General features: G+C 36.0%; 1 protein-coding gene and 1 long non-coding RNA gene across 4 annotated transcripts in view; one reads left to right on the forward strand and one right to left on the reverse strand.

The window, feature by feature from the left end:
• LOC131831870 (uncharacterized) overlaps positions 1–27,761 on the reverse strand; it is a 123,849-nt gene that overhangs the window by 51,467 nt on the left and 44,621 nt on the right. For both annotated transcript variants that reach the window (XR_009353842.1, XR_009353841.1), the window contains 2 exons: positions 26,770–26,953; positions 5,413–5,572 (listed from right to left, as the gene is read on the reverse strand). This is a non-coding gene — a long non-coding RNA (uncharacterized LOC131831870). The remainder of the gene's footprint in view (positions 1–5,412; positions 5,573–26,769; positions 26,954–27,761) is intronic.
• Positions 16,375–27,761, forward strand: part of GABRG2 (gamma-aminobutyric acid type A receptor subunit gamma2) — a 106,302-nt gene continuing 94,915 nt past the window's right edge. For both annotated transcript variants that reach the window (XM_059174229.1, XM_059174230.1), the window contains exon 1: positions 16,375–16,867. In XM_059174229.1, the coding sequence (XP_059030212.1) occupies positions 16,761–16,867 (107 nt within the window). In that variant the 5' untranslated portion in view covers positions 16,375–16,760. The remainder of the gene's footprint in view (positions 16,868–27,761) is intronic.

Consider the following 27,761-nt stretch of genomic DNA (forward strand, 5'->3'; position numbering starts at 1 on the left):
CATCAGAACTGGATCTAACTTCATTTATTACACTTCACAAATGTTCTCTTTTCCTACTCATCTTGTCCTATTTACTTCTATGTAGGAATTTAACTCAGCAATAACCTTTGCCACTTGTTAATGTCTTTGGGCAGGGGGCAATAAATAACCCAAGGCAGAATGGAGGTACTTACATAAATGGAGTTTAGGTTTGAAGGGGGCACAGTCCATATGTACTGAAACATATAATTTTCAAAAACAAAATAGAATTCAAAACTTGAAGGATTATAAGTGCACTAACCTTTCAGTTATCTGGACTGGAGATTGAGAATTTAATACCCTATTAAACTGTGTAGTATCTGATAAGTACCCAAAAAGTTGACTGAAAGCTTCTGAAAATAAGAATCTTTTTAAACTATATTTATTTATTTTAAAATTTTTTACTTATTTCTCAGAGAAGAGTGTGCGTGAGTGAGTTGTGAGGTTTACACACAACAGAGGGAAAGGGAGAGAATCTCAAGCAGACTCCCCACTTAGCATGGAAGCTCATATGAGGCTCCATCTCAGGACTCTGAGATCATAACCTGAGCCGAAATCCAAGTCTGATGCTTAACTGACTGAGCCACCCAGGCACCCCTCTAAAGTGTATTTATAGAATTTCTGATGACATCTATAAAGTACTAAAGTATACGGAGCATAAAATACACCTTGATGATTCAGTTTAACTTTACAATGGCCGTTCATATAACGCATAGTAGATGAATTACATGAGAAATACAAGGATTTCTTTTGACTTCAAGTTTTTCTTAAAGGGCCAACTTGGGCCATAATTGGAAGGGTGGAGGAGAGAAGGAAGAAGGGAGACATGCATGGGTGGCAGAGGATCTGAAAGAATTTCTTGTAATAGCATGGAATAGTGTATGGGGACACAGTCTCTGGTATCAAGAAGATCTAGTTCCCAAGCCAGTTTCTGACACTTAGCACTTCTGTTACTTTGTAAATATAATTTAATCTCTTTAAATTTTAGTTTTCTACTTATTAGTGAAAGTGACAAAACAGTACTCCCTATTTCAAGGACTTGTGAAGATGGAAGGAGATCATACATATGAACCAGCTGAGTTGGTGCTTGGCACAAAACACTCATTAATTCCTCTTCTGAGGCAGCGAAATAGAGAAGGTCCATGTCCATGGTGGTACCTTGTGACCCTGTCCTCTGGTCATAGTTGATTTAACAAGGGCATATATCTTACACATGCCAGACCAGTTTTTCTCCCTCTGAGAAATGTGTCTTTTCTAATAGAGAAAAACACAGAAATATTAGAAGCCTGTTGGCCTTCTTCTATTGCCCTTTCATTATATTGTATTAAGTAGTCACTTAGTATTTCCAGACTTCAAATTATTTTTAGTGAAATGAAGAAGTTGATTGAATTATCTGTCACTAAGCTTCATTCAACAAATAAACTGTGTGGTTGTATTTGAAAACAGTACTATATACTTTATACTTCATTCTCCTTAATTGTGGGGATATGAGGGTCTCAGTTCTGCATATAAGGTAAAAATGAGAATAATTAAAATAACCTTGAAAATAGCAAAATAGTCTATGAAATTCATTTTACTCAACAACGTCACATCAGACTTGGTAGAATGTTCACATGCTTAGTGGCATGTAGGAAATGAAAATAAAGAAGGCCATAAAGAATTCATTTACTTCATTGTCTGCTTCCTGTTGGGTGTATAGTATGTTTAACAATAGAAGTCATGGAGAAAGAAATCACCTGGTCCTTACTTTCTCATTTTTTATCTTTCCTTTTCTGGCTCTCAGATTTGTACTCACTCTATCTTACTTGCATTTTCTACCCACTGTGATTACTATTTCCTATGACTTCATAGGTCAGGTATATGTTTATATTTCTCTCACAAACCTACACATAATAATAGGTGATTGATAAATGTTTATTGAAAAAAAAATCAAATTTAAGAATTTTAATGTTTTATGTTTACAGTGAGACTCTAATGTGTAATATAAAATTTTGCACACAGCAAATCATGTATGAAAATACATAGTTATATTGTAATATTAGCAGTAAAGGCTCACTATTATGGTATTACTCATTATATACTTAGTGTTATGCTAAGTACTTGATTGGGATTACCTTATTTTACTCCTAATGATCTGTGAAGTAGTTAGCAGTGTTAGCTACCTTTTATAATGAGAAAACTAAGGCCCAGAAAGGTTAAATAATAGATATTAAAATATAATTAGTACAGAGCTATGAATTTTTAGCCTATATCCAATCAGTTAATTCTGGCAGCCAAAATATATTTCTTGAAAGTAGCTATCTGTCTACCATTCACTCATTTCTTTTTCCTCAACTATGAATTATTTTTTAACTTTGTCAAAATCATATAATTACATACTTTTTAATCCTGCTTATTCAGTAAAATGTCCCCAGTATTTTCCATGTCACTAAATAGCTTAATATAGTCTTTATGAAACATAAATATTTCTTTGTTTTTAACATTGACTTCTATTTTGCCAAATATAAATTGTGCTGCTTTTATTTTCTTATTACTTAACATGTGCTTCAACACAAATTAAGCTTTTTTAAAAATTCAAGGGGCATGGCATTTTACTCAATTATTCATAAAATAACTAAAATGTGGCTCTCAATATAATTACGTATTCATTCATTAAATATGCTTAAGAGAAAACAAAGCAAAAATAAAAACAGCCCCTTTATGTACACTGGAGTTTGAATTTTCCAGGAATATTTTTATTCATTTAAAGACTGACATGCAAAGTCTGAAATAAAATGGTAAGTGATCAAGTGTTTCCTCCCCTCGCATCTGGAGATGACAAGGTTCATATGGTCTAAAGGAAAATGGAAAATGTTTGAAAGCATAGATCTTTATGTTCAGAAAGAACATTTTGCTTTTCATATTTCTTTGCTCATACTAAGAACTTAATGCTAGCCTAGTTTGAAATGAACAAATTTGTCTCAAATAGAAATAAAACTTACAATCATTGTTTACATTGCTGTAGACTTAAGGTATACAAAGTACTTTTAAAAAATAATAAAAATAAAATAGTTGATTGTCAGTTGGGTAATTACCTGGGTAGAATCAAGATTCCAAGAAAGAAATAAGACTATCTGAATGGAAGAGTAGGAGGTTAAGAATGTTACCAACACGTGGTTCAGACCAAGTTGTATCATTAAATTATATTTATAAACAACTTACAAAACAACCTAACTGAACACCCTCACAACCTGCCTTTCAGCAGTAAGCGCTCCTTCCATCTGCCACCCCAGTGTCATAGATGAAAACTGGCCTACTATATTGAAGAATTAAATGGCAAGACTCAGTGAAAAGTAAATTATCCTTTGAAGATTGGATAAAATAAACAGGAAAGAATTTTACATATTGCAGCATATTCAAGAAATACTGAAACACAAATATTTTATGGTGACAATCTCCACCTCTGTCTTAAACTATAAAATTGTTTTCTTGTGGGTTGGGAGAGGAATTTTGAGGTTTTGCAGTTTGGAATGCCCTATGCTGACTGTTAATAACTAGGTAACTTTGGATCAGTGATTAAACCTCTCTGGGCTTAATTTCTTTTTTTTTTTTTGTACAGGAGAAGCATTGGTTGGTATTATCTAAAATCAATTTCAGGCCACATTATATTTCATGACTTTTTGCTGAGTAATTTGATAACAATTAATGCAAATATGGGAAGGTAATAAAAGTATTAAACTATCTAATTTTATAAATAGAAGGTTAATGAACTACAGCAATTTCAGCAAGTTGTAGCTGGTGTTCTATTCAGTATCAAATTCCCACAACCAGCCTTGTGTAATCTTAGAATGTCAATAAATACTCATCCTCTTAAAGCATTTTTCCAAAATGTACCTGACTGAAAGTGAACACCAAGCTGCCCTCCTAAAGAATCTGTATAGGGATTAAGGAAAAAAAAAAAATCATGGCTTAGTCACCTTTATATTGCCAGTACCTTGTGCAGTGTCTGACACCTTACTTTATTTTATTTATCTAACTATCTATGTATCTATCTATTTATTTGTTTATTTATTTTGAGAGGGAGAGAGAGAGGACAAGAGGGGCAGGAGGAGAGGAGGAAAGAGAATCTTGAGCAGGGCCCACATCCAGCATGGAACCAGATATGGGGGCTTGACCCGACAAACCTGAGATCATGACCTGAGCTGAAATTAAGAGTCAAATGCTTAACCAACTGAGCCATCTAGACACCCCAGTGTCTGACAACTTAGGTGACAATTAAAAGTTCTTGTTAAAGGAATGAATGCATGAACTGATAAACGAATTTGAAAACATACTGGTTTGCTTGGGTGTCTAGAGAATTAAGTTCGAAAGTATTTTCTATTAGAAAAAGGATTCAAGCGAGTTGGAATAAACTTTATAAATAAGCGAAGTAAGTAACTGCTTCACTAATATGAATTGAAGAGTTAATGTCAAAGGAATTCTCTCTTCTAATTATTGTCGTAATGCTGTAAAACCATCACCACCATCCATCTCCAAATGCATTTCTTCTTATAAAACTGACGCTATACCCATTAAACAATAACTCCCCATTTCCTCCTCACTGCTTCCCCTAGCAGCCATCCCACTTCCTGCCTATATGATTTTGATGCCATAAGTATCTCATGTAAGTGGAATCATGCACTTTTTTTTTTTTTTTGGTCTTTTTGTGACTGGCTTATTTCGCTTAGCACTATGTCCTTACGGTTCATCCATGTTATCACATATGTCAGAATTTCCTTCCTTTTTAAGGTTGAAAAATATTCCAATATATATATAGGCACCACATTTTGCTTATCTATTTATCTATTGATGTACACTGGGATGCCTCCACTTTTTAGCTATTATGAATTCTTCTCTTCATTTTAGGCCATGGGGCTGGAGCTCAAGGGAACCAGTCAAAGAGAATGATAGAAGTTCCCTGGTAAATTAGGGGGACAGAGGGATCTGCATATGACTCAGAATTGTATCAGTCTAGAGACAAGAGGCTATGACTAGAGCGTTCTGGTAGCAGGAGAAGAGACTGCGTGCATTGGAAACATTCTGTACTTCCAGAGCTTGGCAACAAAATTGTGTTTTCTGTGAGTCAGATATGGCTCCCAGGAAAGAGGGTTGGCTGTGGGCTGTCTTGAAAGATTCCACATAAAGCGTTTCTGATCGGTCCAGAGGCTGAGCTCTACCCGGCGATGTACAAACTGACGGAATCATCACTATCGCTCAGATGAGTTGTGTGTCCCGGAAAACTTTTGGCAGCTCATTGTGGGGTATCTCTTAGGAACCCTCAAAAGTGCCTCATAAGAGAGAGAGACAGTAACTGTGTATCTAAGGCCCTTGTTAAAAACAAAAACAAAAACAAAAACAAAAACCAGGGGCACCTACCTGGGTGGCTCAGTGGGTTAAGCCTCTGCCTTCGGCTTGGGTCAAGATCTCAGGGTCCTGGATCTTATGGCACAAGATCCTGCATCAGGCTCTCTGCTCGTTGAGGATCCTGCTTCCCACTTTCTCTCTGCCTGCCTTTCTGCATACTTGTGATCTCAGTCTGTCAAATAAATAAAATCTTTAAAAAAAATCCATTAAAAAACAAACAAACAAACAAAAGAAACAGCCATAACGTATGTGCATGTTTTCGTGTGTTTGCTGTGTTTTTGTGGGGGTTTCCCACAAAAGGACAGAGCGAGGGAAGGTATACCAAGAAAAAGCAGAAATGTATGTACAGTGAGTACATTAGTCTCCCCCTGTCATTTTCAGATTTCTCATCCTGAAGTAAGTCTTTTCACTGCAGCAGCAATGTTCTACGTTGGAAAGTGTTTGGAGTTTTATGTTAAGTTGAATTGTACATGTTGATACCTGGCAAACACCTATTCATTTATTAGCTGACAGCATCAGGAAAAGCTGTGAGAGGTGCCTGGAATTTCATGTGGAAGATAAAAGAATGAGTGCATATAGAGACTTGAAATGAACTTTTGTGAGAAAGATCTTAGAAGAACCTATGTACTAGATAGACTGAGCTTGTTCTAAGGCAGTTGGACACTATGAAACAGGAGGAGAGGAAAAGGGCTTGCTTTGTGTGCTAACAGTGAGCATGGCAGAGAGTTAAGTGGCTGAAGTGTAATTTCCACAAGGGCACAAAATGGGTTTAAAGTAACTGTTTAAATGATGCCTAGACTGAGGCCTGGTAACTCTTAGGTACTAATAAATTTTGATGAATGTTGTTAAATACTAGGAAAATACATAATGATCATAAGAGATAATTATTGAACTTACAATATAAGCTATAGATTGTATAAATTAATTATATATATTAATTTATGTAACCCATATAGCATTATTATTATCATCCCATACATTGGATTTAGACAAAAGTAAAAAAAAAAAAAATCCTTATCAGTTGTGCCCCAGACATGTTGGTAAAATTTCTAATAAGACTTAAAACATGGATTAATTTTTCTTGCTGAAACCTCTCACGTTTTGACAAGGGCAGTAGAAATTTTCACATATTTTTCTGTAGCTTGAAGCCGTGTTTTCTTTTAAGAATTACTTTTGAGGTGCTGAAATTACTTTCCTCAATAAAAGAGTCTGATCATTTTAAGGTGAACATTCTTACAGTTTACCAAACTGATCCATATTGAGTTTTTTCAAAGTTTTCACATTTGTTTTCTGCTGATGGAAACTGTGTCAAATATACTGAGATGTTTCAGTAATTATCGTACTTGTATTTGTGTTTTCTACCACAAATAAAATTTTTTTAAAAATGAAATCAACCATCTAAAAGCTGACTGACCTTTCAACTGAACACAAAGAAAAACAAAGGGAAATTAAATGCATCTGAAGAATGCCATAAATGATCACTGTAATCATTTGCTGTCGTTTTCATTTGTCCTTATTTTCCCCTGTGGCTTATAATCCTCTTATCTGGGGTACTTGATTCTGGAGCTAGTAGGAGGTGAGTTCATACCACAGCTCCTGGCCTCTGTCCCACCAGTCCTATCCACTAACATTGTCACACTAAATAACACTCTTGTGACTCCAAAGGCTAAGAGAAAATCCCTGGGAGGCACATCATTAATGGTTAGAAACATTAGCCTGGAAGAAATCTGCTTTACTGTGTCATGATTGCCTGGAACATCTGAGAATCATTACAAGGTAATTGACAGCATTGATCAAATTTTTACGTCGTGTGCCATGCTAAGTCAATGTTGAGAATGCCTGCAATTTTCAGACCACAGTTTTGATAGTTTAAAAAAAATTTTTTTGAAAGAATGGCCAACATGGCCTTCATCCACTGTTATGGCAAATGTAAACTGTAAAGTTCTGGACAATACTTGGTAAGATTCAACTTTTAGATTTTAGTAAATTCTCAGTGAGTACATACTATACGCCAAGCCCTCTTCTTAAGTGCTTAGAAAAGTACACTGAAAATTAAATTCCCTGTGGTTAGGGAAAAATGATGTTTTTATATGATGGCAAGAGCATTCCAAAGAGAGGAAGATAGAAGTGGAGATGACTTTTTTTTAAAGATTTTATTTATTTATTTGACAGAGAGAGATCACAAGTAGGCAGAGAGGCAGGCAGAGAGAGAGAGGAGGAAGCAGGCTCCCTGCTGAGCAGAGAGCCCGATGCGGGACTCGATCCTGGGACCCCGAGATCATGACCTGAGCCGAAGGCAGTGGCTTAACCCACTGAGCCACCCAGGTGGAGATGACTTTTGAGGCCCATATTTAAAAACTCACACATCTGTACATTCTATTGGACAAAGAAAATTCAAGGTCAGTACAGATTCAATTATGGGAAAATAGACTCCAGCTGTAAATCCGGCTCATCCAGTACCCTGAGCAATGAAATACTTTGAGTTTCCCATGAGACAGAAAGAGACCAAGACTGAGATAACCAAGCCAACGGTGCAATAGCAAAGACATCAACCCTGTTAACGTCATGCTGTAATGAAAGGAGCTAACCTATTTGGAGGAAATATGGACACTCCATCTACTCCATTACTTCTAAAATGCTGTTGGAATCTTAGGTTACTGAATGTTAGCATGGAAAGGATCCGTCTATATCACCTGTATCATCCCTCATTTTACTGATGAGAAAGTAAATCCTAAGGACATGAAGTAGTTTTCCTAAAGTCAGAGTTCATGACAGAACCTGACTCTGGACTCTGTTCTTTGTATTCTATCATGTTGCCCCTAAAGTTTTATTATAGCTCATAATTAGAGAAGACGATAACTTTTCTTAACCATCATCATGTTACTCAGAAACTGCATATTCATGCTTAAGAGTTCAGTTTTCTTAAGACATATTGCTTATCTTTAAAATCTGCTTTGCCACAAACTATATAACAACTCTACAGGTTACCTTGGGCAAATAATTTAACCTCCCTAAACTTTAATCTTCCCATGTGGAAAATTGCCAGGGAATTGTTCCTGCCTTATAGTTTTTCAAGGAGGATAAAATAATGCCTGTCACACAGCACTGTACCTGAGGCAAATTATGCTTATTGATAAGGATGTTATTTATCAATAAAGTTTAATATTAAAGTGAAATTAACATACAGTGGAATGGTTAGATCTTAGTGTAAAATTGGAAAGTTTTATCAGGGGATAAGCCTTAACAACCTTCCTAATCAAGATAGAAAATATTTCCTTCATCCCAGAGATTTCTCCTGTACTGCAACTAGTTAATTCACATCTATTCTAGGGAAGATCCATTCTGATTTTAGTCACATGGATTTCTTTTGCTGCCCCTGAAGATCATATAACTGGATTTATTTATTTATTTTTGGCCTGGCTTCTCTTACTTGATATTTTTTGAAATTCAACTATGTTCTTAAATGCATGTATGTATGTGTATGTGTGTATATATTTATATGTGTGTATGTATGCTGCATGTGAGTAAGCTACTCTTAGGAACACTAACTAATGCATTTTTCCATTTTATAAGTATGGCATGGAATCTGATTATCTATTCTCCTATGGATGATATTTGGATTGTTCCAAATCTGATAAATCTTCTACAAACTTCTTGTACAGGGCCTTTTTTGGGGCAGGACACCTATTTTTATTTTTCTTTGATAGATACCTTGATGTGGAATCACTTTGTCATATGACAAGTGAATGTTTAACATTGTAAGAAACTGCCCAAATCTTTTGCAAATGGTTGTACCATTTTACATTCTTATCAGAAAATGTACGAATTATAGTTTCTCTCTACACTCAAAACATTTGGTATTGCCAGTTTTGTTAATATGAAGAGGTAGCATTGTGGTTTCAGTTCATATCGTCTTAGTGAATGCTGACAATGAGAAACTTTTCATGTACTTATTAGATATACATTTTTTTCCTTAAATGTCTATTCACGTATTTTGACCATTTTTATTAAGTTGTCGGCATTTTTGCTAATTAGATAAAGGATTTCTTTATGTATTCTGGATATAGGTTCTTTGCTAGATATTTTCATTATTAATATTTTCTCCCTGTTTGTGACTTGCCTTTTCATTATTTTTTAGTAGACTCTTATGATAAACAAAAATTTTTATTTTTCTGAAGTCCCAAATTATCAATGTCATATTTTATGCTTAGTTTTTATAACTTCTCTAAGAAATTTTTGCTTACCCTAAATTCATGAAGGTAGTGCTTCTTTCTAAAAACTGTAATTTTTAGCCTTTGCATGTATGATGGAGTAAAAGACAAAGGTTATTATTATTATTTTTTCAAAATTGCCTATTTAGAGGTGTCTGGCTGGCTGAGTCAGTAGAGAATGTGACTCTTAATTTTAGGGTTTGAGTTCAAGCCCCACATTGGGTATGGAGCCTACCTAGAAAATAATAATAATAAAATAAAAATTACCCATCTATTCCAACATCAGTTTTAAAATATTAAACTGTCCACTTTGAAATGCCTCCCTTTTATTGAAAATTAAATGACTACATATATGTAGAACTCTATTTTTTTCTAGCTTCTAAAGCCAGAAAAGCATAGAAATTTTATTTTAATTTTTCTTCTTTTCTATATACTGATGGTTAAAAGGTTTCCTCCAAGTTCTGCTTTAGCTCCACAAAACAAATTTTGAAATATTGTATTTTCTTTTGTTTTGAGGCAAAAAAAAAATGTTTTCTCTTTGATCTATGAATTATTTAGACCTATACTGTTCAATTTTCAAAATTTTTGGAATTTCTCTAACCATCATTGATTTAGAACTGAATTCTATTTTAAAAGAATATTCACTGTAAGCTCTCAAAATTTGAAATGTATTGAGGGTTATTTTATGAAGAGTTGAAAAGTATGTACATCTGTTAATTTACTCTGCAATTACTGACTATAGTGTTCTGTAAATGAGAAGTCAGAAGACTTTTAATATTGCCAACTGTGTAGGATATATCTGTTTCCACTGTGAAAACTCACAGTAGCTTCATTTCATTTTAAGTTCTATTATCAGGTGTGTAAAATTTTATAATATTTATAATATTTATGTCCTCTTGATGAATCAGTCCTTTTGTCTTTGTAAGAAATAGTACTTTATCTCTTCTAATACTTTTTAAAAATTTATATCTATTTGCAGCCAGCATTTTGCTATTTGTATTCTCCTTGTCTCATTGTTTTCTCCCCATCTGTAATTTTCTGCCTTCTTTTTCATATATGAATTATTTTTAGTATTTGGTTTTAATTTTTCTAATGATTTTTAGCTATACCTTTCTATATTATTTGCAGTGGTGCTTTAAGGATTGCCATTTTCATTTTTTAATCATCAAAGTCTATTTATACTTACTATTATGTCACTTTATGAAATAGAAGAAATTTGGAAGAATATAACTTAACTCCAGCTCTGGGATACTTTGTGCTTTTATACATATATGTGTTATAACTCCAAAATGAGCTGTTACAATATTTGCATTTAAAAGTCAGATCTCTTTTAAAGGGAACACAATAAAATATGTGGTTTATTTTCCTCAAATATTAACCATGCTTGATGCTCTCCATTTGTATAGATCTGGGTTTCCATACAGTATCACTTGCCCTCAGTCTGAACAATTTATTTCTATCTCATTTCTGCTGGTGACAAATTCTCTCAGCCTTTATTTGAAAATGTCTCTTTTTTCTTCAGTTTTGAAAGATCCATTTATTAGATTTAGAATTTGATGTATACATTTTCTTTCAGCACTTTAAAGACGTCACCCACTGTTTTCTGACCCTAATTGTTTTCATCAGTCAACCATCATTGCATTATTAGCCTCTAGCAATTAATGTGTTTCATTATTCTCTGAATATTTGTAAAGCTTTCATTTAATCTTCAGTTTTTAGATGTGTGACTGTAAAGTTTCCAGGAGTAGTTTTCATTATGTTAACCGTGCTTGGAGTCCTCTGAGCTTCCTGGATCTAATGTAATATTTTTCATCAATTTGGGGGAGTTTTTTGGCCATTATTACTTTAAATATGTTTCTGGTTTATTCTCTCTTTCTTCTCCTCCTACACTACTTTATTAGGAGGCTTGATATTGTCACACAGGTTTTTAGTAGCTCTTTTAAGTTTTTTTCAACATTTTTCTGTGTTTTTTATGTTAGATAATTTTTACCGATTTATCTTCAAGTCTACTGGTTATTTCTTCTACTATTCTGCAATTGCCAATCTGCTATTAAAACTCATGCATAAACTTTTCCTTGCAGTCATTATAAATTTCAGTTCTAGAATTTGCCTTTTTTTAAAAGTTTGCATTTCTTTGCTGAGAGTCCCTAGTCTACACTCATTGACCACATAAAAATCATAACCATATGTTCCTTTAAGTCACTGATCTATTTAATACAGTTGACTGAATATCCCTTATTTGCTAATTGGATCTCAGGTTTTGTTGGTTTATATCGAATGCTACTTTTTTAGAAAAAGTGTCCTATTATCCTGTGCTTCATGTATCTTTTTTTTTTTAACCATGCATCAAAGAATTGTACCATGTATCAATACAATTTATATATTATTGACATTCTGATTTTTAAGAATCCTCTAAAGAATGTTGATTTTTGTTTTATTAGGAGTTATTAGCAAATGGACTTTCATGGGGTGCAGGATTAGTTTATCCTGTTTTCCGGTTAGCTTCAGTTTTGTCCTTAGGTTTAGAGCAAATCCTTAGTCCTAGAATAGAGAAGGGTTTTGATCATCCTAGGGTTTCTAAGGAAAGTGTAGATATTTATTATGATCCTCTAACTTGGTGGATTCAGACTCCAAAGTGGGAATCTCCTGCAGTGAGTGGCCACTGAACTATGGTTCGGCTTTTTCAGCCTTTCAGTTTTTGCTTTTCTCCAGGCTTCTTTGTGTCTTTTCCCCCTTTTACCCAAAAACAAACATCTAAGGGAAGTTTGCATACAGATTTGGAGTCTTACCTCCCTTTGTTGTTACTCTTTTGTGTGATTTCTGCTGTCAGTTTGAGAGGCTCTGGCAGGCCCACACCCTCTTTTTAAATCTCAGACCAGGGGGTGCCTGGGTGGCTCAGTTGGTTAAGTATCTTCCTTCCACTCAGGTCATGATCCCAGGGTCTTGGGATCAAGGCCCACATTGGGCTTCATGCTCAGTGGGGAGCCTACTTCTCCCTCTGCTGCTTCCCCTGCTTGTTCCCTCTCTCTGTCAAATAAATAAAATCTTTACACACACACACACACACACACACACACACACACACACACACACACACAAATCTCCAACCATAAAATAGCTGCCTTTGGATTCTAGCTATCTTGTCCCTATAGGATTGAGGGTTTTCCTGGGATGTGGGACTTCCCATGCTAATACCAGACAAGTTCATGGCAAATAGGGAAAAACTGGTCATCTGTTAACCACCCTCAGTGGAAAAGCCACATAATCTTAGATCTCCTCCAATTCAGTTTTGTCTTTCTGTGATCAAGTGTTCAACATTCTAGTATTTTACACAGTTGTTTATTTTATATTTTGTCTACCACTTAAAATTATTATATTCAGACTGGCTAGTCAATTTCATCATTATCAGAACTAGAACCTAAGTAAAATGTTTTAATTCCTCAAGTGATGAGACATTTGGTATTGTTGGATCCCCCAAAAATGGGTCCGTGATTAAAGGAGCGAGATGATACAAAGCCAAGGTCAAGCAAAGCTTTATTTCGCGCCAAGCATGGAGAATCAAACCAACCGACTGGGGCCATGCCTCTTACAGAGAGTGCTGCCCCTCTCTGCCTCGCAGACTAATGTTTATAGAGCAAAGGCCATGTGGTTGAGCCTGGCCACCCACGGGTGGCCAATGAGATTGCAACACACAGAGAAAGCTGCACAGTCATGCTAGGTCACACACAGGTGCCCAATTGAACTACAATTCATTCCATAGTAGACATTTGAACTAGCCTATCACCTTGGTGAGAATTGGCGCCCAAAAGGTGGGGCCCACACTCCTTGGTAGCTAGGGAGACAGTATGTGAGCTTTACCTATTGTATGTCTCCACCTGACCCGACTCATCCCTGCATTAGGGCTGTTATCTCTACCTGACCTGACACACCCTTGTAGTTGGGCTTAGTTACCTGGGACTGGTTTCCAGGACTTGCTTTTAAATAACTTCCTCTGGGGGCGGGCAGGGTCAATTTAAGTTTTACTGCATAAACAACAGAATGGCTGTTCAACTGAGGTGGGCTGCTCTGGCTAAATAGGCCCTTACAGTATCAACAGCCAAACTGGTCCAACATTTGACCTCATAATTCACTTTTGAGCATAGTAATACTATAATAATAGTAACAATAATAAAATGTCAAATTAAAAGTAAAAATAAAACTTTATTTAGAAAAAAACTGCGAAATGAATTTCTAGGATATTGAGAACAGCTTGCTTGGATGACAGAATGTAGGTGGTAGTTTTTTCCTTTCTATATTACAATAATTTTAAAATTTTAATATAAATATATACACATAAATACATATATTATTTACAATGGAAGTATAGCCATCATACTTAATACATAATAGTTATTTAAATATGCATTATAAACATACTTTCTTAAGTATGTAACTAAAAGGTAATTAAAAATTTAAAAAATTAGAAAAAAAATTAGTGGATAAGGTAACTTACAATTTAATATGTAATTTAATATGTATTGCAAAATCTTAAAAAATACATTAAAATGATTTTCTTCAGAGCACCCACAGGCCCACAGAGGCAAAACGAAGTCTAACCGGGAATAGTGCCAGTAAAATTGTACCCAAATACTATACAAAGTAAATTTTCCTCCACGGATTCTCTTAATATAGTGAGAGGTATTCCATTATTAAAATAGATTAGAATTTATGGAGATTATTGTGATACTGATAAGGGATTAGTATATGAATTACTACTTTGTGAACGTGAAAGCATTCATTCTTCCAGGTTAATATGCTTGTCACTAAACTTGGGGAAAAAAACTTAATGTTGCAAAACTGCAAGAAGACCGAATTTTCACATCAATTTTTTAGGTGGTATGAAACAGTATTTGAAACTATTGGCCTGCCTGTGTTTGGTATGCCCTCCTTTGTGTTTTAAAAATTAGGATACTTATCATACTTTTATTCCCAGTTCCTCTGGCATCTCTAAGTGGAAGAAGCCGTGGAAACCCATCCCAATGGGGTATAGTAACTCTTCAAGTGTGTATGTTTCCACCACTTGATTTATTCAGAACCAGCCCTTTCCTTTCATTTCTCTCCCTGGCTTGGTTTTGGTAGGCATTAGGCCCTAGTTTACAAAAACACAATAGAGTATCTTCACTAAAAACAAAGATATAGCTATTAACAACCCAGCATCTTTTCATAAATAAATGTAAATATAAGGAGGGCCAAAGTTCCTCACTGCACAGCAAGGAACAAGAGAATTACAAAGATAGGGATTTGCATTAGTTCTCCTCTGTTTTAATCACAATAGAAAGAAGTCAATTGCTGCCTGTGAATAGTGTTTTGATTAGATTTTGTTCAAATGCCATAAAGTAGGGCAGTTTTCTGAAGGTGTGCAGCATTCCAAGTATGTCTTTTAGGCATTTTTTGTTTCATTTTCAGAATGAGTCTCCTCAGCTTCTGTCATTGGCAGGAGCTACCAGTAATTCTGCTCTCCTTGAGCAGTCCTTAGGATTGTGGGTGGAGTGTGGACCTATTGGTTTCCTGTTAGATTCGTATGCCTCCTGGACTCCATACTAAAGTTCCCCAACTGGAAGACTTTCTTCCTGTAGAAAAGATACAGCTTTTGAAGTGTCGCCCTGCTATATACCAGCAAGGGTCTGATTTGTCCTCTTCACCTGTATTTCTCCATGTACATCTTTGCGGTGGCCTGGACTCTACAGAAAACTTGAAACACTCTTTCACTTTCTTCTTTATGATGATGAGTAATGGGGTTTCCTCTGTGGCAGACGAACTAGGATGGCACAGAGGGATATCTCCCATGTATCAGTATCCATGGTAACATTGTAGGCAAGAGGGAAGCATGCTAACACGACTCATCTACACCACAAATTTTAAGGATTGTCACCAAGCAGAATGAAAAAAAAAAGTCAATCTCCACACAGCAAATAGGAATCTCCTTATATTGTTCGGCGTCCTCTTGACCTTCCCCCTCTATCCAACTCTCTTCCCAAAGCAGCCCCTATTTTGTGCTCTGTATTCTTTACTCAAGCAGCTATGTCAATGCTATTATATTCTTCAACCTTCAAGTAGTTTTTGTCTTTATATTTTCACTAGAGATGGGGAACAGAAAATGGAGGAGTGAATCCTGGGGAGCATGGAATTTTTCAACTGTCTTTTAATTCTATTAATGTTTTCTCCCTTCATTCAAATGGAAAATTCACCAAAACTGGTTCCCTACAAGATGTTACAAAGAGCCATTCCTCCCCCACCATCTGCCCCTCCTCCCCCTACAGTGTAACCATGATTTCTAAGACTGCATGATTTTAATAAGGATTCTTGGCAGATCTGATGAGACAAAACCTTCTGTCATTGGTGATACAATTTACTGGGTTGTTAAGGCATCTCTTGTCCCCATGTAAGTCAGTCCTTCTATGCTTGTGTGTGCGGTAAGGAGTTTAAAAGCGTTGGAAGACACCACGCATGTGTTAATTCGTGCTGCAGCAGCGAGCATCTCTTCCACTTTGACCTCAGAGTTAATCTGCGTGATAGTTAACCGCGCAGAGACTCTGATCTTTTTAAAAAATTCTTTTAAACACACACACACAGCCGTAACCCTGCCTTCCCACTCTAAAAGAAAAAGGAAAAAAAAAAAAAAAAAAAAAAAAAAAAAAAAAAAAAAAAAAAAGGAAAGAAAGAAAAAAAGAAAATAAATCAAAACAGAGCAAACAAATAAACAGACCTAAAATGATGGACCTGGGGAAGTATGTGAGAGTGTGAGGGGCATGTGTATGTGTAGAGTGTGCGCGCATCTCTCTCCCTTATTTGTCTCGGTGTGCGTCTCTCCCTTACCCTCCCCCTGCCTCAAATACATTATTCCCCCAGACTTGGAAGCCGCTCCCAGAGCTGACGCTTTGATGGTATCTGCAAGCGTTTGTGCCGATCTTATTTCTGCCCCCTGAATATTAATTCCCAAAGCTGATGGCAATACAGCTCCCCACTGTCGGGACCTACTAGAGGCAGGTGGGGGGAGCCACCATCAGATTATAAGCATAATAATAATACAAAGGGGAGGGATTCTTCTGCAACCAAGAGACTAGAGGCAGAAGAGGAAAAAAAAAAAAAAAAAAAAAAAAAAAAAACCCGATGAGTTCGACAAATATATGGAGCACAGGAAGCTCAGACTACTCGACTCCTGTATTTTCACAGAAAATGACGGTGTGGATTCTGCTCCTGCTATCGCTCTACCCTGGGTAAGATGTGCTGTTTTCAGCGTTGTTTTGTTCCGGAGGGGTGGGGGAGGGGGTGGGGATGTGGAACTAGGAAGACCACCCCGATTTTAAACCCTGTTCTAGGATATGGGGTTATAATTTGGGGGAATGTGAAAATATAGGGTAGAAGATAGAGAGAGGAAAGAAGAAGGTCACTTTGGTTTATTTATTAATTAATTAGATTTTGTTTTGTTTTAGAGTAGAAAAGCTAACGTCATAAAGACTTTGTGTTTGGGGGGTAGCATTTTCATAATACTGCAATCTGATATTGAGGTGGGCTGTGCTGATACAAGCCGGCATTTGAGGCCATGTTGGAGGCGTTTTGGGTGGGGGTCTGGAGGAGAAAACTGCAAACGGGATCCTGGAGAATACCCGGGAGATGTGTGTGTGTGTGTGTGTGTGTGTGTGTATGGGGGGGAGGGGTTCTGTTCCTGTTCACCAAAGTATTGCTTGTTCCTGTACCTGAGCATTCTTTAAGACCAGTCAGCCAGATTTTCTATTCAGCCCCATTGACCTGACAGCAGATTCCCTGATGGGCAAACATGGTTCAGCACCAGGGACAGCAGTCCCAGTTAGGGCCAAAAGGAAAGAGGCTTATCTAGCCCCATAGGATATCTAATTCTATATAGGACATCCCTATAGTACAGATGGAAGGCCAAAGGAGCCAAGGAGTACTAATGACCTCTGGGAGCCCTGTTCTGATTTCCCTACTGCCTCCTTGAAGATGGGAGGGGGCACGGGGTGGAGAATTTAGTTGATGAATGCATAGGGAGGATATATGATTAGAAAGCACTTGGTCTTGCTGCAGTGTTGAAAAAAATAAGCTGAACCAGGTGAATGTTAAGCCAAAATTGTCAAGTTAGGCACTGATGCCTTAAAGCCTTGCTGCACTAAATGGAAAAGGTGGGAAGAGGAGAGATGAATTCCCCCAAACCCTGAGCCAGTGTGTGCTGTGAAGTGTTTTGCACCTTAATTTTCTTGAACTTTATTGCACCAAAAGTATCAGGGAATATTCCTCCACCTAAAAGCATTATTTATCTACACACCTAACAGCCCCTGACGCTACACATATACATTCTCTCCGGATGTCCAGCCAGGACCAAAGGCAAGTTAGAGGTTGATTATTTACATTTCTTGCTTTTTTCCATACTGTCATTTTGAAGTAAACCCTATAAGAATTACTCTCATACTGCCCTCCCCCCAAATAAGAGAAAAGAATAGCTATAGAAGAAATCAAGCCCTTGCCCTAAGGTGTTCATGGGAGTTGACATTCTTATGTAGTAGTTGTAACAAAAGGAGATAAAAGGGAGAGGAGTTAAGCTATTATTTTATCAAAATATTTTGAGCTAACTTCTTTGGTCCTCCATTCTCTAGGGTAGGTAATGGGAGATGCAGATTTCTGATTAAGAAGAGACTCAGAAAATAAGGTGTGAAAGCTTTTTTTTTTTTTTTTTTGAGTTTTTAAACAGAGACAGGGTCTGCTTAATTCTTTCAGCACTTTTCATACCTTTTCCCTTTACTTTAAAATAGAATGTGTTTTCATTAAGAGTATGAGATGAGGTGGCTTTCTCAAAAGTGGAGACAGCCTTTTACTGGAAATGTTTCATGTGCAATACATTTGAGTGGAATCCTGAAAAAACATTTTTTTTCTATTTAAAATTTGCACATATGTTTTTCTGTCTAATGTTAGGTATAGCTCTTAATTTGTTTCAGAAGTTACAGAGTTGGTAGTTGTTTATGGATAGAACATCATTCTTACATTCCTAGCATTTATGAAACCTGTGGATTGAAATTAGACAAGACAGGGAAATAGGTCTTTCCTCCTATTCATGTCTATCTTAGTAAACAGTTTTTAACTAACTAGATGAATACATTATTATTTATCTCTGATGGCCTTGTTTTAATGAAAAATATGTAATTTTATTATTATTCATGATGGTATCATGTTTAAGATGTCTTTTCATTGCTACAGCTCTGACTTTTCTTTTCCAATTATTATATAAAAAGTAAAACTTAGTGGTACATTTTAATGTTTAATTCTTTGCATACTAGCTTAGATGATTTTATAAATAGCTCTGAAGAATGGGAACTATGTGTCATGTAAACTCTCCAATAGGATTTTCACATTTTGTCAGTAATGAGAGGGAATGGAGTCATTGCAGTTTAGTGCAGAGAATGTGATCAGAGTTTCAGTTTGCTGCAACCCCATTTAAAAAAAAAAAAGCCATTTGAGTGGCTGAATAGGGCTGGATGGAAATAGAAGCTTTGATGTCTAAAGCTGATTCTAAAGAAGGACAAAAATCATCTGCGAAAATGTGGGATACTGGGAGCCAAATTAAAAGAGACTTTTTGGGTAAATAGTGGAAGTAGAAGCACCTAGAAAGTTGAAGAGGAATTAAAAAAACCTAAACAGGGCGCCTGGGTGGCTCAGTGGTTAAGCCGCTGCCTTCGGCTCAGGTCATGATCTCAGGGTCCTGGGATCGAGTCCCGCATCGGGCTCTCTGCTCAGCAGGGAGCCTGCTTCCTCCTCTCTCTCTCTCTGTCTGCCTCTCTGCCTACTTGTGATTTCTCTCTGTCAAATAAATAAATAAAATCTTTTAAAAAAAAAAAAAAAAAAAAAAAAAAAAAAAAAAAAAAAAAAAAACCTAAACATTTTACTGACTTATTTATTTCCATAATTGCAAAGAATAAGTTTTTTTCTTTATTAAATTGATTAAATTTATTATATTGTGCTTATACAAAAGTAAAGGAAGGATATAAAGCCTTGAGGTGAGGATGATAATAGCTAGTATCTCTTCTTATGTGTAGAATATTAATTTCTGAACCTCAAGGTTATATAAACTGTCCTGAATTTTGTATATAGTGCTATCAAAAGAATTACCTAGAAAACTTGCTAAAATGGAGATTCCTGAACCATACATTGAAAAATTCTAAATCATTATGTCTGGGATGGAACTCAGGAATATTCATTTTCAACAAGTACCTTAGGCCACATATTGAAGAAAAGTGGTATTTACTTTGCTGATTTCAAAAGTTTATTTGCCACCATATTTAATATTTACAAGTGCTTTGATTATTGCTACTTTATTATTCAACTGAGCATAATGAGTCAATTTCACATATAGAATGTTTTATTTGAAACTCATTGGGCATATTATATAAACCACAAAGCATAGGGAATACCTATAAAGAATTTTAATAAATGCAACTCGTGTGTGAGGTAACTATTGGCTGAAAAAATAAAATATGCATATGAAAGTGTGTAATTATATTCACAAACTACATACAGTCTATGTACAACTACTCAAACATGTAGGTTTTAAAACAAATTTCACAATCTTATAAACTCTTTCAATGCAACTACATTCTGTCTTATAGTAAAAATACACTAACAAGAAGAAATGGAAATACAACAGAAAGATTTTTAGAATAAATTGGAACTAAGTGGTAGAATACATTGTTATTTCTATTGGAATAAAATAAGATTTTTATAACAATGAATTTATTTTCAAGGATAGGTTGAGTGGAGATGAATTTGATGGACTTTTTGATCCTTAATGTAACCCTAACTTTGAAGTACTAACAACTGAATTAAAAAAAAAAATTAAGTTAAAGATTCATAAATATTTTCTGTTCTTGCTGTTGCCTGAACTCCTAAAATGCTTTAGGAGACTTTTTTGTGAGTTGTTGAAGTTTTTTTTATCCCATAACCACTTTTCTCATCATTTTTAACTTTAAACAGGCTATGATCCTTCATGTAGAGGGGACATTGTGATTCTTCACTTTAACAGAATTAGTTAACAGAATTAGTCTCTACATACAACCTTACTTTGTCCTATCTTTCCAAATGCACCACTTGGCTTTATCTAGAAAAAAATAATTTCCTCAGCATACTTAATTCCTTGGTTGTAAATACACCATTTCTAATGATCTACCCTGAGGCAAACATCTACCTGGGGAGGGGAAAAAAAAAGAAATATTATCACCCAGTATTTCTCAGAGTCCAGCTGCCCATCACCCTCCAGACAAAACATTTAGATTGTAGGCAGGAATTTAAGAATTGGCTTTTAATTTAAATAGTTACATAAATGTCTCTCTGATATCATAGGCTTCATTTAGAATAATCTTCTCATAATAATTGAATTATGGAATATTTAATGATTGAGGTCTTTGTTCTACATACTTGAAAATCTGCTTCTATATCAAGAATTTTTCAAGTAGAAATTAAGACTGACTTTACCTTTGTTTAAATATGATAGTAGGGCTATGGCTTCTTGTCGCTGTCACAATTCCTAGTCATTCCAAGACAGGATTTTCACAGTTTAAATAGGCTTTGCTGGAATGACACATACTTGTGTTTGAAGGGGAACAGGTATATATTTTTGTCTCACTACATAGACTTTGGTTCTACAACCAAACTTGAGTTCATGGCAGGGTTTCAATTATTATAAAGGATCTTTGCTTTAAAAAACATTCTTGTTTTCCCCATTATTAAGTTATTTGGTATTCATATGGTTTTCCTTATTAATGGGTGGAGTGTGTAATATAAATTTAGTGTTTACATTGCACTTTATAGAGTTATACAATGATTTTTATAATGATATAGAATTATTACCATATTTTGCACTGTTATCATAATATTATAGGGATTAATATGATTGGGAGTTAAATTTTATTTTTACTCTAAGCCATTAATGTGTAACTTAAATAAGGCTTTTTATTTTCTTTTAAAGGTTATTTATTCTCTAGAAAATGGGAGAAATGAATAGCAAATAACCCTCCCAGTAAAGTCAACTGGAGAGTCCTTTTATATCTCAAAACAATCCAAGTATTTTCTTACCTTTGGAAAGAAGAGGGCTGGTTATACTTGTGTAATTTGGATTATTGCCCTAAGGATTTGATTAGGGGAGTCTTAATCCTGTTCTACAACTAGTGCCTTATTTTCTCCATATCTCATTTCCTATGGCTATCGTACTATCTTCCTTATCAGACTCATGAGACTAGAGAGATAAGAATGTGCATACAAATATTCTCAGAAGAAAATGAAGCCCCGATTTCTAGTTGTAACTTCACATTCCTTTAATATTAAAGCATATGCACTTTGGTTGTTACTGAATGCCAAAGTTAATCAAGCGGTTGCTTATATGATTGAGGTGATTAAAAATATCAAGTGTAAATATTTATATATTGCAGATAGCAGTGCCTGGGTGGCTCAGTCAGGTAAGCCTCAGACTCTCGATTTTGGCTCAAGTCATTATTTCAGGATCAGGAGATTAAGCCCCACGTCGGGCTCCACACTCAGTGCAGAGTCTGCCTGTTCCTGTTCCTCTCTTCCAACTCTGAGCTGTCCCTGCTCCCGTGTGTGTGTGTGTGTGTGTGTGTGTGTGTGTATGCACGCACATGTGTGCGCCTCTTCTGAGTCTTTCTCTAAAATAAATAAATTAAATCTTTAAAAAAATACATATTGAAGACAGAGCTATCCAAATATTGAAGTAGTAGTATTATTTCTACTTTAATATTTAGTATAGCTCCTTCAATTGCATCTTTAATTTTTTCTAAGGATTTTTGTAGATCTTTGTAGATTTCATATCTTTTATTAGATGATACTTAATATCTGCTCGAATTTCCCAATAACAAATATATTGAACACACTAAGTACTGAGCATACATAGGTAGGTATTGTCTAGAAGTTATATTTCTCTTCAAAGCTCATCTGCTGTTGAATCTCTTTTCCCCATACCTGGACAATATCTAAGGTAAATCCTATAAATTTTCTATTCATTTTAAAGTTTAGGATAATCTCATTTTGAAGCATTAAATTCTCCTCTAAATTCATTTTTCAGTCTCCCATTGAGTTTTGTTTTGCTTTTTCTTCTATTCTCTGATCAAACGTAACTTAAGATTTCTTTAGTCTGATACGATTTCTTCACTTTTTTTGTGAGGCCTTTCCTTCTCTCTTAAATTCTTGACTTTTTTTGTGAGATTGGAGTGGAGGGAGAGAAGATAATTAAAGGAGCAGAAACATCTCAAATTGTGTTCTCTGGGTGACAGATACCTAAATGCTGAGTTGTTCTTTCATAGGGGTGTTGGATGGGTTCCCTGAAGGTAACCGTCTTTCTCCTTTCCACTTTTGGGGGCCTCAAGCATCGCACTATTCCGTGACATGAGTTATGCTATATGATGGCTGATGTCAGATGAGACCCCTTCAGCTCTACTCCAAAATACATCCACCCCGCTTCTCTGCCAGCATTATCTCTTTCTAGAAATAGACAGTTTTTAAAGATGATTCCAACACGACTGCTTGTTTTACCTCCATTTAGCTTAGGAGAGAGGGAGGGAAGGAAGGAAGAATGAATGGACTAAGGGATGGACTCAGCAAAACTGCCTGTCAGATTCTGGAAGTGAAGGTCTTTCTCACTCTGATTCCCTATTCGGGTTATTCAAACCTGCCTGTTACCTTTAGACTTTTTCAGGAAATAATCAGGCTTGTGTCGTCATTTGGACCACTCAGATTACAGAGAATTCAGGGCATATTTACCTGAGAGTTCTCTATCCACTTGGTGTTCCTAGAGCAGTAAGAAGCTGGTACTCAAGTTTTCTATTTGTGGTAGATATAGCCTTTGCCCTTGTTAGTTTTCCATCATGGTAGACATCTATGAGTGTGTTCTTGACTTCCTTTTTTAATTGCCTTGAGCTAGAGGTGGTGCAAGTATCTCTGTGGGAGGAGGGGATAAGAAATTGCACAGCTCTTTCTACTCATAGGCCAATTAACTTCTTATACAAGAATGCCTTTCTCGTTGAATCCTTAAACTTCTATTATGTGGCTACAAGGTAGGCGAAGGAAAATGAACCCAGACTGGTTTTTAGCCTTCTCTAGAAAGTTCTGCCTTCTTTTGGCAGCCTTTCACATTTGTAGTAAATGAAAGTATGACACTCTTCACCAATTTTTTCCCTGTTCTGAGACATTGGTTATGATAACAGTAGGGAAAGTATATTTAATATACTTAATATACTGTTTCCTATGCAAAGTATTTCTCCCAGATATCCACTGGCTAATTCACTTAACTTCTAGGATTTGCTCAAATATTACCTTTCCAGTGAGGCCTAAATTGATCATTCAGTGTAATATTGCAAACGACACTCAACCTTGTACCCACAATTCCTCTTATTCTCATCTATGTTTTTATCCTTCCTTATAGTTGGAGCCTTCAGTAATCAGGTAGATAATTTTATACTATGTTGCTTACTGGTTTATTATTTTTTATTTTCTGTTTCCCTCAGTAGAAGCCAGGATTTGTGAAAGCAGACACTGTTTTGTCTACTTATATAACCCAGGCTTTTAGAGAAGTGCTTTGCCTCTAAAAATGCTTAATTATTTTTTAATTAATGGAAATTGCATTTTGTTTTCCCTGAAATTTGTCTTCTTTTTAAAAAGGAAGAAAGAAAAACCTTTTTGTCTTCCTGACAGTATCTCGCTCTAAGTTCAGCATGTATAGCTGCCAACAAAAACGAAAGAGCAAGCAGGTCTTACAGTACAGTGTGGCCCTTAAAGAGTATAAGCTATGGAGCCACACTTGACAAGGATTTAAATTTCTATCCTTATCATTACTTGCTGGCCCTCAGTTATCTTCATTTAGCCTTAATCTCTTCATACATAAAAAAGGAAGATAATAATTTTTATTCATAAGTTTGAATAGTAATTGCTATGATACGTGGTAAGGGCTTGACACATGGTAAACATCTCTTATATGTTGTCATTGTTTTTGGTATTAGTACAGGGTCATTATTTCCTGGGGTTTTCCTAGAAGCAGAGGCATCTTCTCCACATCTGTTAAAATCCAAATTTTAGGAGAGTGCAGGAGAGGGTTTCTTTCTTTCTTTTTTTTTTTAAAGATTTTATTTATTTATTTGACAGATCACAAGTAGGCAGAGAAGCAGGCAGAGAGAGGGGAAAGCAGGCTCCCCACTGATCAGAGAGCCCTATGTGGGGCTTGATCCCAGGACCCTGAGATTATGACCTGAGCCGAAGGCAGAGGCCCAAACCACTGAGCCACCCAGGTGCCCCCATGAGAGGGTTTCTTAATAAAAATTCTTTAAGTCTTCAGTTCCCTACCTTGTCTTCAGTTCTACCTTAAGTTGTGTAAGATAAGAAAATAGGGAAGAGGTCCCTAAGCTTGTAGAATGCCTACACCAGTCATTAATTTTAGATCATTATTGTAAATTTAGTATTTTTAACAGATGTAGATTAGATTCTAGTATAATAAAAAAAATAAATGCTGACACATGAAACTCCTTGAAGACAGATTCCTTAATGATATGCAAATAAGGATCTTTTTTCAGAGGGAGTGTGAAACCACTGTCTTTGAGTTTCTTAGCAAAATTACTCAACCAATTATTCAGAGCAAATCCATGTTGTTACTCTTGGTTGCAACATCTATATTAGATTTGAAATGGAAGCAATGGGTTGAACCTGGAGAATAATAAGGAGATAACCCAAGCTGATATTTTACTATTCAAGGTCATGACTATCTTTTCTTTGTGCCTAATAGGTCTGATCATAGAATTAAACTGAATATAATCTGTGACCTAAGGTTACTAAATCAGTCACCTTAAGTACCTTTCTTTTTTTTTTTTTTTAAAGATTTTATTTATTTATTTGACAGAGAGAAATCACAAGTAGTCGGAGAGGCAGGCAGAGAGAGAGAGAGAAGCAGGCTCCCTGCTGAGCAGAGAGCCCGATGTGGGACTCGATCCCAGGAACCTGAGATCATGACCTGAGCCGAAGGCAGCGGCTTAACCCACTGAGCCACCCAGGCGCCCCACCTTAAGTACCTTTCTGATGTCAGTTTTGCTGTCTTATTAATTTACCACACAGCAGAGACATTTCTCCTATCACATATTTGCCTTTTTATTTTTAAAGATTTTATTTATTTGTCAGAGAGAGGGAGAGAGGGGGGGGCAGGCAGAGGGAGAAGCAGGCTCCTTGCTGAGCAGGAAGCCTAGTGCAGGAGTGGGTCATGACCTGAGCTGAAGGCAGACGCTTAACCAACTGAGCCACCCAGACATTCCTCAAATATTTTCTTAAATGAAGACATAATTGAGATGCAATAAACTGTAAATTTAGATGTACAGTTAGAAGAAATTTTTTCAAATGTATTTTTACATTTGTAAATTTAGATGTACAGTTAGAAGAAATTTTTTCAAATGTATGCCCTAGTATAACCACCACTCCTATATACATACAAACACACACATACAGTTTTCAATATATATTAGTTTCCATTATACCTGCAGGTTTTCTAATATTCTTTTCCAGTTAACTACCTCTCTATTCTCCCTTTCCTCCCTTCTCCTGCTGGTCTTGCTTGTGATTTTTCTCAGAACAGACCATTTTTTTTTTTTCTGTTCTAGAACTTATATTGATGAAATTAACACTTCATGTCCAGCTTTTTTCGCCAAACATGTTTTTGACACACAATGATGCTGCACATATCATGAATTCCTTTTTATTTTTAGGAATCCCATAGTATAAATTATAACATGTATACCCCTTCTCCTCTTGATGTATACAATTTGAGATGGTTTGGATAAAGCTAGTATGAACATTACTGTACAAGTGTTTCTTTGGCACTTTTCTTATTTTTCTTGGTGAAATTGCTAGAATGTAGAATTATTGTTTATATTATGATAAATTATCAGAACAATTTTCTAATGTGTGACAGTTCAAGTTGCTGCAAATCCTTACACCTTTAGGTATTATCTGCCTTGGCATTAGTCATCTATTTCTATATAAGCAGTTAACCAAAACATTAAAAAAAAAAAAAAACACAAAACACAAAACCAACTAACAAAAAAACCTCCCCCCAAAGCAAGCTATGTCTTACCTCACAAAGCTCTTGAGAATCAAGAATCCACGAGTGACTTCGCTGGATGATTCTGGTTCAGGACCTCTCATGAGGTTGTAGTCAAGTTGTTGAACAGGGTTCCAGTTCTTTGAAGGTGCTGGACTAGCCATTCTCAAGCTCAATCTATATTGGCAGGAATCTCCATTTTCTTCACTGGTGATCTCTCCATGGTGATGGAGAGGTGGAGTAAAAAGAAAGATTTAAAGTGAGGGGGAGAGAGAGAAGACTCAATATAGAAGCTGTAGGCTTCTGTAATAAAATCTTATAATTATGTACCATCACTACTGCCATGTGGTATTAGTAACACAGAACAATCCTGATACATAGTGGGAAAAGCTTAGATGAATACCAGAAAGATAAACATCACTGGGGACACTGCAGAGACTGGTAACTGAGGTCTTTTGGATTTAAATCATTACAGTGGAAGAAAAATTGTGCCTCTTTGGTTTTTTGTTTGGTTGTGGTTTTTTCTGAAAGAGAGAGAACTCTTGCCTGTGAACAGGTGCGGGGGAGGGGCAGAGTGAGAGGGAGATAATCTTTTTTTTTTAATATTTTATTTATTTATTTGACAGAGATCACAAGTAGGCAGAGAGGCAGACAGAGAGAGAGGAAGGGAAGCAGGCTCCATGCTGAGCAGAGAGCTCGATGCAGGGCTTGATCCCAGGACCCTGGGACCATGACCTGAGCGGAAGACTGAGGCTTTAACCCACTGAGCCACCCAGGCGCCCTGAGAGGGAGAGAATCTTAAGCAGCCTCCATGCCTAGTGCTGACATGGGGCTCAATTTCACAACCCTGAGATCATAACCTGAGCCGTAATCAGGAATAGGATGCTTAACAACTGAACCATCCAGGTCCCTCTCAGGTTTTTTTGTTCTGATCGATTTTATTATTAGATTTTTAGGAGTACTTTATGAATATCATATAAAAACCCTTCACCTGGGGTGCCTGAGTGGCTTGGTGGGTTAAAGCC

Source organism: Mustela lutreola, chromosome 5 (genome assembly GCF_030435805.1).
Source record: "Mustela lutreola isolate mMusLut2 chromosome 5, mMusLut2.pri, whole genome shotgun sequence".
Lineage (NCBI taxonomy): Eukaryota > Metazoa > Chordata > Mammalia > Carnivora > Mustelidae > Mustela > Mustela lutreola.